Raw genomic sequence first — 13,418 nt, 5'->3', positions numbered from 1 at the left:
CACACTCTGAGAGAGAGAGAGAGAGAGAGAGAGAGAGAGAGAGAGAGAGAGAAAGGCGCGCCTCAGCGGAATAATCCGATTAGGGCGGAAATCGTTAGATGTGATGTACATGTACAGACAAACAAATGACTATAATTTTAAAAAAAATTGTTGATTTTTTTCAAACGAAACAGCTTCACAAGTTGGATTGAGCAAGTCAATAGCGCGTTGGTCCATTTCTGGCTCTTATCCAAGCAGTTATTCGGTTTGGCATTGTTTGATAGAGTTATTGGATATCCTCTTGAGGAACATCATGCCAAATTCTGTCCAGTTGGGGCCTCAGATACTCAAAATCCCGGTCTGGTTGCAGGTCCCTGCCCTTAATTCTCCAGACGTTCTCAGTTGGGGGGGGGGGGGGGGCGGAGATCTGGCAACCTTGCTGGCCGAGCAAGCACGAAAACAAACAGTAGAAACTCTTGCCTTGTGCAGGTGGGCATTATCTTGCTGAAATATAAGCCCAGGATGGGTTGCCATGAAGGGCAGCAAAATGGGGCGTAAACTGTCGTCGACGTACAGCAGTGCTGTATGGGTGAACGGATGACAACAAGGGGGTCCTGGTGTGAAATAAAATGTCACCTCAGACCATCACCCCCGATCGTCGGGCCGTACCGCACGCGACAGTCAAGTTGGTATACCGCCATTGTCTGAGGCTGTCCAGACACACTGGTCATCGGCGCTCATTACTAAAGAATATCCATTGCTTTTCTTAGTACTTGCCAAACCGTTGCTTGGCCAACAAGGTCGCCGAAATAATCGGCAACTGAGAATGTCTGGAGTATTATTGGCAGGGGCATCCAACCAGCTTGGGATTCCGAGTATCTAACGCGCCAATTGGACAGAATCTGGCACCGTACTCCTTAGGAGGACATCTAAGAACTCTGTCAATCGATGCCAGGCCGAACAGCTGGTTGCATAATGGGCAGAGGTGGACCAACGCATTACTGACTCTCTTAAAAGCGTGTTTAAGTGTCTGGAAGTCTTTTCTGAAAGCATGTGTCTGGAGCGTACTCTTCTGCGGGAGTGAAATGTGAAGAGAAAAGAGTTCTGACAAAAAGAGAACAGACTTTTTTTGAAATATGGTGCTACAAATGAAAGCTGAAGATTATGTGCATACTTAGGTAACTAATGCGGAGGTACTGAATCGAAATGAAGAGAAAGGACATTTATAGCACAACTTGGCTAAAAGAGGCATCAAAGAAGCGTCAGTTTGGAACTATAGGAAATTGCAGCAGGTAAAATATTGTAGAGAAATACCAATGCTTGATGACGTTAAGGAGGTTCAGAATAATGTCAGTTGTGGTAGTTACGCAGAAATGAAGACACTTGCACAGGATAGACTAGGGTGGAGAGCTGCTTAAAACCAGTCTTTAGACTGGACTACAACAAACAGACACAGAAGCTGACACCTCAGAGTGCAGTATCGTACTTCAGAAAATCTCTGTGCCCGACTTTGTGTCACCGAGCAGCTGGTGACGTCGCTGTCAAACACCAAATCTACTTGGCTCTCCTACGGAAAGCAGCCCATCTGCATTCGTTAGCGGAGGATGCTTTTAAGTTCACCCAACCTGGATATGATGTGACGTCATTTTGACGTATATACGCTTTAGTCGATTAACACACCTATCGACTTTAAGAACGTTCGAGATTCTAAACTGTCGTCAGCTAGTGGTTTGTTTTGACACGTGCGATTCTGATAACAGCTCAGTGTGGCAGCGTATATGTATTTCGCCAAAATAAAAGTAAAAGAGCTGGATATTAATAGAAATATTCCTGACCGTGGCCTTGAAAACACCACGGACAACACGTTTCGTAAAAAACTGAAGTCTTCTTATGTCCCGACCAGATTAGATTGTGTGATTGTTGTATTGAACGCTTACGCCGAAAATAATAGTTATTTATTATCAATATTTTAGTATGGTTTCATACAATTGGTCTTGTCAGTACATATTAGATTGTAGCAGCATATTCTTGCTGACTTTTTTTTCTTAATTTATATAGCTGAAAGAGAACTCTTGCAAGTTTGTTAGCTAAGTGATTTATACGTCCATCCCAAGATAGTCTTTTATCAACCATAATTCCAAGTAATTTTACACTCGGACTGCAGAGACAGGTACCTTAGTGTCCAGTAATGACTGGTGTGTAGAATGATTGAATTTCGAACTTAAAAAGAAAAATATGAGGCATTGTTGAAGAAAAATCGTCGACAGGAGATGAAATACGAGGGGAAGTGGATTTCTCAATGTCATCTTAACCAAAGGTTAGTGTCTTGACGAATCTAAAGATTTTGGCTGCTGAGTGCTTCTTCTCACCGAGTACGAATAACCGACGCACTTCAGCTGGGTCAGAAATACATCAATTTCTGCTCGAGATTCACAATAACCACGCAATGGCCCGTCGTCATCGATGCTGAACTCTTTCAGCTTTTCTCTCATTAGTCTCTCGAATGCTGAACACATAATCAGAGACGAGCAAACGAAAAACAACGCACAGGACACAAACGCAGTACAATACACGATTTAAACGCAAGGAACGCAAAACACATTTAAACGAATGGCGCAGAGCACAGCGCTACCCTGTCACAACCTCTCGAAAGTTCACAAAAGTCGAATAGTCGATATACGGTTTCTATCGTTTTCTATGTAGCGTGTATACGTCATAATGACGTCACATCGTATCCAAGTCCGATGAACTTAGCATCCTCCTTCGTTAGCAGGCAACGCCCTCATACACAGATGCTAAACGTGCGCGCTGACTCGTTTCCACATGGGGGACTGCCTCGGCGAGCGGTCCTCCCGAAGCCATTCTGGTGGGTCCCGTTGCCGGGACAGCGGACAGTGACGAATGGAGCAGGTAGTGCGGCTGGAAGGCTGCCGCCGTTACCTCTGCCTCACGAGCATTTCTTTCTACCGATTGCCGCCGCAGTGGCGTCGCCTCGGTTCCGGGTCCGCTAAGTTAAATCCTGTTGCAGCAAGACTGCAGTCCGCCGGCCGCAGTGGCCGAGCGGTTCTAGGCGCTTCATTCTGGAACCGCGGGACCGCTACGGTCGCATATTCAAATCCTGCCTAGGGCATGGATGTGTGTGATGGCCTTAGGTTAGTTAGGTTTAAGTAGTTCTAAGTTCTAGGGGACTGATGACCTCAGATTTTAAGTCCCGGCCGGCCAGAGTGGCCGAGCGGTTCTAGGCGCTTCAGTCTGGAACCGCGGGACCGCTACGGTCGCAGATTCAAATCCTGCCTAGGGCATGGATGTGTGTGATGGCCTTAGGCTAGCTAGGTTTAAGTAGTTCTAAGTTCTAGGGGACTGATGACCTCAGATGTTAAGTCCCGGCCGGCCAGAGTGGCAGAGCGGTTCTAGGCGCTACAGTCTGGAACCGCGGGACCGCTACGGTCGCAGATTCAAATCCTGCCTAGGGCATGGATGTGTGTGATGGCCTTAGGCTAGTTAGGTTTAAGTAGTTCTAAGTTCTAGGGGACTGATGACCTCAGATGTTAAGTCCCGGCCGGCCAGAGTGGCCGAGCGGTTCTAGGCGCTACAGTCTGGAACCGCGGGACCGCTACGGTCGCAGATTCAAATCCTGCCTAGGGCATGGATGTGTGTGATGGCCTTAGGTTAGTTAGGTTTAAGTAGTTCTAAGTTCTAGGGGACTGATGACCTCAGATGTTAAGTCCCGGCCGGCCAGAGTGGCCGAGCGGTTCTAGGCGCTACAGTCTGGAACCGCGGGACCGCTACGGTCGCAGATTGAAATCCTGCCTAGGGCATGGATGTGTGTGATGGCCTTAGGTTAGTTAGGTTTAAGTAGCTCTAAGTTCTAGGGGACTGATGACCTCAGCAGTTATGTCCCATAGTGCTCAGAGCCATTTGAATTTGAAACCTGCAGTCCCCTGAGAGATCGAGCCTACCTGCTTCTCGCTTGCGAAATGTATCCTCGGAAACACACACACACACACACACACACACACACACACAAAGCCAGAACATCGAAATAGTTTCTGCTGTTAGGAAGTAACAGGATGGACAAGTAAACCAGAACATTATTTCTAGAAATACGGCAACTAGCCAGCTTTTGCTAAAAAGGGAGGACAATCAGAGGGTGACGTCCCGTTACGGACAGACTGTCATGTGTAAAGGTCTCCGCGATGTATCAGCTGATACCCGCAATAATTGTGTCTGACTGATAAGACCAGTGTCAGTATTACGATTTTCGTCTGTCTGCATTACACGCACTTAAATATGGTTTGGTATTAAAGCAGAGAGTGTATTAACGTTTCCCTTAAATTCACTTACAGGTGCACAGTGCAACTCTTTTATTACACGGAGAAATGTAGGACGTTAAAATTAGATAACGTTATATGTACCAGTACTGCATACATGTACTCCGCAAACAAACAAAAAATTAACTGCTTAACTATATTTTTCGAGCTGATAATTAAAACATTGATTACCCACCTCATATGAATAATTTAAAAAAGGTTCCTTCCCTTATTTTGTGGTCCAGCGTATGTTGTAAAGTACTATTTCCACGAAACATCTAAATCTGTAACGTTTGATGCAGGGTTCCTATGATTTATGTTATGTGATGTGAGGTTCAAATGGCTCTGAGCACTATGGGACTTAACATATGAGGTCATCAGTCCCCTAGAACTTAGAACTACTTAAACCTAGATAACCTAAGGACATCACACACATCCATGCCCAAGGCAGGATGCGAACCTGCGACCGTAGTAGCGGTCGCGCGGTTCCAGACTGAAGCGCCTAGAACCGCTCGGCCACATTTGCCGGCAGTGCTGTGAGGTTTCTAATATGTTAACCCCAGAGGCTTCCTCAATTATCCTATTGTAATAAATTTATTTTTGCTGTGATTGTGTTTTATCCGTGAAAAGCCCATTGTTTTGGTTTCCTCCGTAAATAATTTCATGTGATATTCTGTGACAACATCGTTTACTATACATAATGCCTCTAGTTACCCGAGTTCAGGTCCGTCTATTAAACAAACCACTATTCTTTTTAATGCCGAGACCTGTTTCGGTATATTTTTGGCACCGTAATTGGGTATTTTATTCAGGTCTTATTCTGTAGAATGATATTTTGTGTACGACATCCTTTGTGTTATTAAAAAGCTTTCCACAGCTATTCTCGTAGTACCTGTTTTCATCTGCATGCTCGTCTGTTGTAGAAATGCTCACAGTACATGGGCATGTTTTTACTGAAGCACACTCAAATTAAAAATAAACACCTGGTTTTAGTGTGCATTTCTACAACAGATGAGCATGCAGTTTATGACAAATACCAAAAAAATAACTGTTGTTGTTGTTGTTGTGGTCTTAGGTCCAGAGACTGGTTTGATGCAGCTCTCCACGCTGCTCTATCCTGTGCAAGCTTCTTCATCTCCCAGTACCTACTGCAACCTACATCCTTCTGAATCTGCTAAGTGTATTCATCTCTTGGTCTCCCTCTACGATTTTTACCCTCCACGCTGCCCTCCAATACTAAACTGGTGATCCCTTGATGCCTCAGAACATGTCCTACCAACCGATCCCTTCTTTTAATCAAGGTGTGCAACAAATTTCTCTTCTCCCTAATTCTATCCGATACCTCCTCATTAGTTAAGTGATCTACCCATCTAATCTTCAGCATTCTTCTGTAGCACCACATTTCGAAAACTTCTATTCTCTTCTTGTCCAAACTATTTATCGTCCACGTTTCACTTCCATACAGGTCCACACTCCATACAAATACTTTCAGAAACGACCTCCTGACACTTAAATCTATACTCGATGTTAACAAATTTCTATTCTTCAGAAACGCTTTCCTTGCCATTGCCAGTCTACATTTTAAATCCTCTCTACTTCGACCAGCCTCAGTTATTCTGCTCCCCAAATAGCAAAACTCGTTTACTACTTTAAGCGTTTCATTTCCTAATCTAATACCTCAGCATCACCCGATTTAATTCGAAAAAATAACTATGCCAAGCTATATAATAACACTAGGAAGTTCCTAGAAAACATATTCTACAGAATAAGACCTAAATAAAAATACCTACTTATGGTGCTAGAAATAGGCCGAAAAGTGTGTAGACATTAGAAAGAATAGCTGTTTGCGTGACAGACGGACATGAAATTCCAACATTTAATTTGCATACCCTGCTGCTTTTAGAGCTTTAAGATTAACCCATGATGATGTCTATTGTATTTCATATTCAGAACTAAGTACGACTAGCCGATCAGCTGCAAATGCTCTGTAAGACATAGGCTTAGCTGCCGTCTTGCACAGTGTGTGCCAAGATCTGACGACAGTGCGTGATGTTACAGGTGCAAGATCACGTCGGTGACATGCAGCTGCGATACCAAGGACATCTTCTGGTGCCAGCACGTGGTCGCGCTCTCGCTGTACCGCATCCGCAACGCGGAGAGCGTCCGACTCAGGGTCCCAATCTCCGGTAAGTAACAAACTGCTGAGGTCCCGTTGATTGCACTCCCTTGCAGCTCCAACCAACAGGGACACACAAACAAGGTCAGAGTCACGTCGGATTGTCACAAGCTAGTCCAAATTCAATTACTGATGTAAAAGGCAGGCACCTGGAAGTGGTCCGATGCAGATCCAATCTCACTCACATATGTGGCCTCGGTGAGTATGTATATATTTGGAGTTGTAACGATTCGTGATGCATAGTAGTGCCCTAAGTGGGGTTTACTATCTTTGGCCCGAAAAAAGCCTTTCAGATTTATTTTCTCGGGATGTGTTACAGAAATCAATGTCCAATTTGGTAAAAATGTTTACTGATATTTCCTCTACAAACTGGAATTTTTTTCGACCGGAAATGTCGAAGAGCAAAGGCGGAAGTGCCGCCGGGACGAAACAAAATTTCGATGCAGACCTCCACGCGCGGTATGCCACAGGTCAGGCGGCTCGTCTGAAATCAAAATTGAGTTGACGTTAGCGAAATATATAAGATTCTTTAGGAGTTGTACCTTGCTTAAATTATTTGGACCATACGAAACGAAATGGCGGCCATTTGAAAAAAAATAGTGTTTTTTCATCAATTTTTCGAATTCGTCAGCCATGTAAAAATATTTATAGTCAATGGATCGGAATAAAAGTTGTACAACTCCTAGACAATTTGGTTAGGTTCGCCGTAAACAAAGCATCATGCCAATCGATTCAATAGATTTGAAGTTACCATACAGGCGATAAAAAAAAGTCATTTCGATAAAAACGCGTTTAGAGGTTTGACTACATATAAACTACAGTCGCTTGAATCCGGTGGTCGTCCGACTGCTTGGCGAACTGCGTCGAATAGAGACTCAGGGTGACGTCCATCGTTGTCATGGTCTTCAGAATTGCTGAATACCCTTCGTTGAAGCTGCTCTCTGCCAGGAAAGTCGCAATCTCCACAGTCTTCACACCAGAATGCAATTGCTTGCGGGCTAACTTCCAAACACACGCGTTCAAACTTTCATTTGAACTTTGTGTATTTCCTCCCAAGCACCGGTACAATAACTCGTCCTCCGAAAGAAAAAAAAAACTGGTGCGTGAAAAAGGCCTATTTCAGGCAGTTGCATTTTTTTGTTCAACCGCGAATACAAACATTTCCGTTCTGTATTCGGAAAAACCGTTTCAGGAGTCGATTCTAAACACTTTTATTGACCCAGAAATACAATTTAAAAAAAATAGATTTTTTGAAGCAAAAGGTAGTAAACCCCCTTAACGTTGCCACCATAAGATCGTGTTATTAGGCCTGACAAAGTATATGATAGACGAGCGTTGCGTCAGGATAGTGCGACAGCGTTTGAAAGAGTTATCATTGTGGGTCTCTCGTAATGGTAGGGGGTGCCATTGGTTACACGTCTCGGTAACCGCTTGTTCGCATTGACGGCAGTTTGAGCAGTGGACGTTACATTTCAGATGTGTTACGACTCGTGGCTCTACCCTTCATTCGATCTCTGCGAAACCCTACATTTCAGGAGGATAATGCGTGACCGCATGTTGCAGGTTCTGTACGGGCCTTTCTGGATACAGAAAATGTTCGACTGCTGCCCTGGCCAGCACATTCTCCAGATATCTCACCAATTGAAAACGTCTGGTCAGTGGTAGCCGAGCAACTGGCTCGTCACAATACGCCAGTCACTACTCTTGATGAACTGTAGTATCTTGTTGAGGCTGCATGGGCAGCTGTACCTGTACACGCCATCCAAGCTCTGACTCAATGCCCAGGCGTATCAAGGCCGTCATTACGGCCAGAGGTGGTTGTTTTGGGTACTGATTTCTCAGGATCTATGCACCCAAATTGCGTCAAAATGTAATCACATGTCACTTCTAGTATAATATATCTGTCCAAGGAATACCCGTTTATCATCTGCATTTCTTCTTGGTGTAACAAGTGTATATTTGGGTCAACTGCTAAATATGAAAGAAGATCTAAAACCAGAAATATTTCGACGTATTAAATTAGGCTGGCAAGCTTATGGAAGACACTCCTCAGCTTTGAAGTCCAAAATGTCGGCCGAGCTGAAGAATCCAGTTTCCGACCAGTGTATACTGCCAGTATTAACTTATGGCCGTGAGACATGGACATTAAATGAGTTCATTGTCAGGAAACTAATAGTAAACCAGTGCGGAATGGAAAGTTAAATGTTGGGCTACACAAAGGAAGACAAAAAGAAAGCAGTTGTCAGGCAGACCACAAAAGTCAGTAACATAATGGAAGAGTGAATACCTTGAAATGACAGTGGGCTGGTCATGTCGCTTGTAGAAAAGATGGCAGGTGGTCAAAACAAGTACTAGACTGGTGCCCAGTTTACCAAAAACAGACCAAGGGGAAGATCACCGGAGAGATGGGACAGAAAATTAAAAAAGATAACCGGACTGAACTCGCAAGGGGAAGCTCAAGATAAGCAGAAATGGGAGAACGTACAAGGATCATATGTTGCACGCCACCGAGCGAGGTGGCGCAGTGGTTAGACACTGGACTCGCATTCGGGAGGACGACGGTTCAATCCCGCGTCCGGCCATCCTGATTTAGGTTTTCCGTGATTTCCATAAATCGCTCCAGGCAAATGCCGGGATGGTTCCTTTCAAAAGGGCACGGCCAACTTCCTTCCCCGTCCTTCCCTCATCCGATGAGACCGATGACCTCGCTGTCTGGTCTCCTTCCCCAAACCAACCAACCATATGTTGCACGCCGGCTCGAAGAGGCCACGTCACCAAGGGATCGAACTGGCTGACAATGACGACGACATTGATTACTTAAATGATGGCGAAATATTTTCATTAAAATTGTTACGTCTTACTAGACCGTATGCTGCCCGTCACCCTCTAAAGTCTAAATAGTCTCTTTAGGAGTGAAAACACCTGTTCCAACATTTTTACCAGTTTTGAAATGCATCGTAGGAGTCTTTTTTGGTTAGAGTGTTTAGTACCCTCTGGGATTCTGCGCAAACCTCTTCCACTGTATTAATCCTTCGCTCTTTCAACTTGACTTTAATCTTGGGGAATAGGAACAAATCGTATGGAACTACCTCTGTCGAGTAAGGAGCGTGGAGAACAACTATCATCTTATTTGTAATCAAACATTCCTAACTAATGTACGTTGTGAGTCATGGAATACTCAGTCTTTCGTAGACCACTTCTGTGGACGTTTCCTCTTCGTGTCCTCCTTCACGTGTCTTAGAACCCTTTAGTGATCGTCTGACCACATCAACGAGGACGTAATGCTGCTCTTGATTTGTCGAGCTGTTTTTACCCAAAGTGAAGAGGCCTCTTCCAGTGCGACGATTGCTACTTAGTTTCAGGGACCTAGCTATATTTCGTAACAAGTGACACCCACTGAAAGAAGTTCGGATGAGCTTGAAGTAGTTGTCTAAGTTCCCTGCAGACTTCTACGCAATGTTGCTTCTGATCGTCTTAAAGCAATTGTAGCACAGACTTCGTCGCAGTCCTTCTCAGGTACAATTCTCCAGATATACAGGGTGTTACAAAAAGGTACGGCCAAACTTTCAGGAAACATTCCTCACACACAAAGAAAGAAAATATGTTATGTGGACATGTGTCCGAAAACGCTTACTTTCCATGTTAGAGCTCATTTTATTACTTCTCTTCAAATCACATTAGTCATGCAATGGAAACACACAGCAACACAACGTACCAGCGTGACTTCAAACACTTTGTTACAGGAAATATTCAAAATGTCCTCCGTTAGCGAGGATACATGCATCCACCCTCCGTCGCATGGAATCCCTGATGCGCTGATGCAGCCCTGGAGAATGGCGTATTGTATCACAGCCGTCCACAATACGAGCACGAAGAGTCTCTACATTTGGTACCGGGGTTGCGTAGACAAGAGCTTTCATATGCCCCCATAAATGAAAGTTAAGAGGGTTGAGGTCAGGAGAGCGTGGAGGCCATGGAATTGGTCCGCCTCTACCAATCCATCGGTCACCGAATCTGTTGTTGAGAAGCGTACGAACACTTCGACTGAAATGTGCAGGAGCTCCATAGTGCATGAACCACATGTTGTGTCGTACTTGTAAAGGCACATGTTCTAGCAGCACAGGTAGAGTATCCCGTATGAAATCATGATAACGTGCTCCATTGAGCGTAGGTGGTAGAACATGGGGCCCAATCAAGACATCACCAACAATGCCTGCCCAAACGTTCACAGAAAATCTGTGTTGATGACGTGTTTGCACAATTGCGTGCGCATTCTCGTCAGCCCACACATGTTGATTGTGAACTGCTTCTCCCGTAGCACTCTCCATACAGTGACGTGGTCAACGTTATCTTGTACAGCAGCAACTTCTCTGACGCTGACATTAGGGTTAACGTCAACTGCACGAAGAATTGCCTCGTCCATTGCAGGTGTCCTCGTCGTTCTAGGTCTTCCCCATTCGCGAGTCATAGGCTGGAATGTTCCGTGCTCCCTAAGTCGCCGATCAATTGCTTCGAACGTCTTCCTGTTGGGACACCTTCGTTCTGGAAATCTGTCTCGATACAAACGTACCGCGCCACGGCTATTGCCCCGTGCTAATCCATACATCAAATGGGCATCTGCCAACTCCGCATTTGTAAACATTGCACTGACTGCAAAACCACGTTCGTGATGAACACTAACACGTTGATGCTACGTACTGATGTGCTTGATGCTAGTACTGTAGAGCAATGAGTCGCATGTCAACACAAGCACCCAAGTCAACATTACCTTCCTTCAATTGGGCCAACTGGAGGTGAATCGAGGAAGTACAGTACATACTGACGAAACTAAAATGAGCTCTAACATGGAAATCAAGCGTTTCCGTACACATGTCCACATAACATGTTTTCTTTATTTGTGTGTGTGGAATGTTTCCTGAAAGTTTGGCCGTACCTTTTTGTAACACCCTGTATTACATTTATATGTACCATACGTTCCTCCCAAGATGCTGCAGAGGTCTTGGACAGTCTGTCTACGATCCTGCCGCGTCATATTGCTCGCTTTCCATCTTTTGTTCGATGTGTGATGTTTTATTTCATTTCCTGCTCTGCTTCGAGCTGTGTAACTGTTTTTATCTGTGGGTGTAATTCACCAGAGGAAACCAAGACACGGCAGTGTACAACACTATATACTGTCACCAGGTAGAGTAATGATCGTCCGAAGAGTACACAAAAATTAGTACCGGAAAACACAGACATTAGACTGAGACAGTGAGCATATAGCAAAATCGGAAGGCGGCTGGAGAACGTACAGGTCGATCGTTTCTGGCGACTGTTTCTCGTGCGTCAGTATTGGTCACGGGTTTCCTCCACGTGACCATCTTTTTCCGATGTCTGGTTGGGACGCTGTCAGTGCCTCCAATAGCTGGCACGTGAAACGCTCTTCGTCCCGTCCTCGAAGATGCCTTGGCGTTGCGGGAAGTCTCACTTCCACTCTCAGCGATGTGTGGCGCGCAAGTCACATTACGCGACACTGATTAGCAAGTAAACTTTTATCAACGTATCCATGCCATTTCTTCCCACTGATACACACATCAAACTTTTTAAAGGAAATTTCCGCCCTTTGGCTGTTTGTTTCCATCCTCATTTATTTCACACTAACGTGATTTCAGCTTACAGACCTTATCAGTTGCAAAGCTGAACTAAAAGTCAGTAAAATGTGTGGATCGTATAGTGCATGACATAATGTGAAGAATATGAAAATCAGTACATATTTAAGGAGCCTTACTTATAGACATGCCTAAATGACAGATCATCATCGAAATATTGCAACATACAACTATCGTGTACACCAGTGTTCGCATTACTTAATGTGAGTCAAACTAAAAATAAATAGTGCGGCCGACATTGTGCACGGTAGAGACAATTTATCACACTGTATTGTGTTTATGACGGCCGAAACGGTGCTGTGTCGTGCACTCAGCTGTTGACTCATCAACTAACATTAACATCTTCGTAAAACGCTGATATGATCATGTGTTGTATACGATTTCATCGAACACCAAGCCAAATAAATAATCGTGTTTCCCTTCGTGGTAATGGCATTGCCACTACAGACATCATATAGCTCACACGGAGGTTCAAAATGGTTCAAATGGCTCTGAGCACTATGGGACTCAACATCTGAGGTCATCAGTCCCCTAGAACTTAGAACTACTTAAACCGAACTAACCTAAGGACATCACACACATCCATGCCCGAGGGAGGATTCGAACCTGCGACCGTAGCGGTCGCGCGGTTCCAAACAGAAGCGCCGAGAACTGCTCGGCCACACTGGCCGGCCGCACGGAGGTGTTGCTTTGTAACTGAGGTGGTTTTGACAAATTTTAACATTTATTGATGTATGGACATGGTTTGTACATGCCACAGCACTATTGCGGTCTCCATAAACATTAATTTAATTTAATTTAGCGTATAGCAAGTACAAATCACGTATGAAAAATCTAAAAGTACATAACACACAAAACAGTTACAATATCACAAACAAACATCTAGGTTAGAAATATAATCGATTGCACTGTTAGTCGCATCCATGAAGTCCCTTGTTGGCCCAGGGTAGGCCCTCAGAGGGCATTCTACCACGATATCGTGAATTGTCTGCCTGTCAGCGCCGCAGTCGCACTGTGGTGATGGCACTATGCTCCATTTGTACAAGGAGTCCGCACAGCGGCCGTGGCTCGTCCTGATCCTGTTAAGGGTAGACCAGATTTTGCGGGGCAAGTCAAAGCCCCGAGGTCTGTTAGATGTTCCCAATAAGGTGTTAACCTGAGGCGGTGTCTTTTCCTCCCATTCTTCTCTCCAGCGGTCCTCAAGAATAAAAGCGTTCTTTACCAGATCTTTGGCACTTGCGAGAGGGGGGGGTGTCTGGATTTCAATCTATTTTGCTCAATTCCATTACTCAGGGTGTGGATAGG

The 13,418-nt window shown here is 44.7% G+C and overlaps 1 protein-coding gene across 1 annotated transcript in view; it reads left to right on the top strand.

Annotated features, from left to right (window-relative positions):
• The window catches only part of LOC126088417 (zinc finger SWIM domain-containing protein 5-like), a 147,446-nt gene that overhangs the window by 60,007 nt on the left and 74,021 nt on the right, over window positions 1-13,418 (top strand). Inside the window, exon 3 of the mRNA XM_049906557.1 lies at window positions 6,348-6,475. Within this exon, the coding sequence (XP_049762514.1) occupies window positions 6,348-6,475 (128 nt within the window). The remainder of the gene's footprint in view (window positions 1-6,347; window positions 6,476-13,418) is intronic.

The sequence above is a fragment of the Schistocerca cancellata genome, chromosome 6 (genome assembly GCF_023864275.1).
Source record: "Schistocerca cancellata isolate TAMUIC-IGC-003103 chromosome 6, iqSchCanc2.1, whole genome shotgun sequence".
In the NCBI taxonomy this organism is placed as follows: Eukaryota; Metazoa; Arthropoda; class Insecta; order Orthoptera; family Acrididae; genus Schistocerca; species Schistocerca cancellata.
Note: the sequence above shows the minus strand (reverse complement) of the source record. Positions and strands in the feature narration are given on the sequence as shown.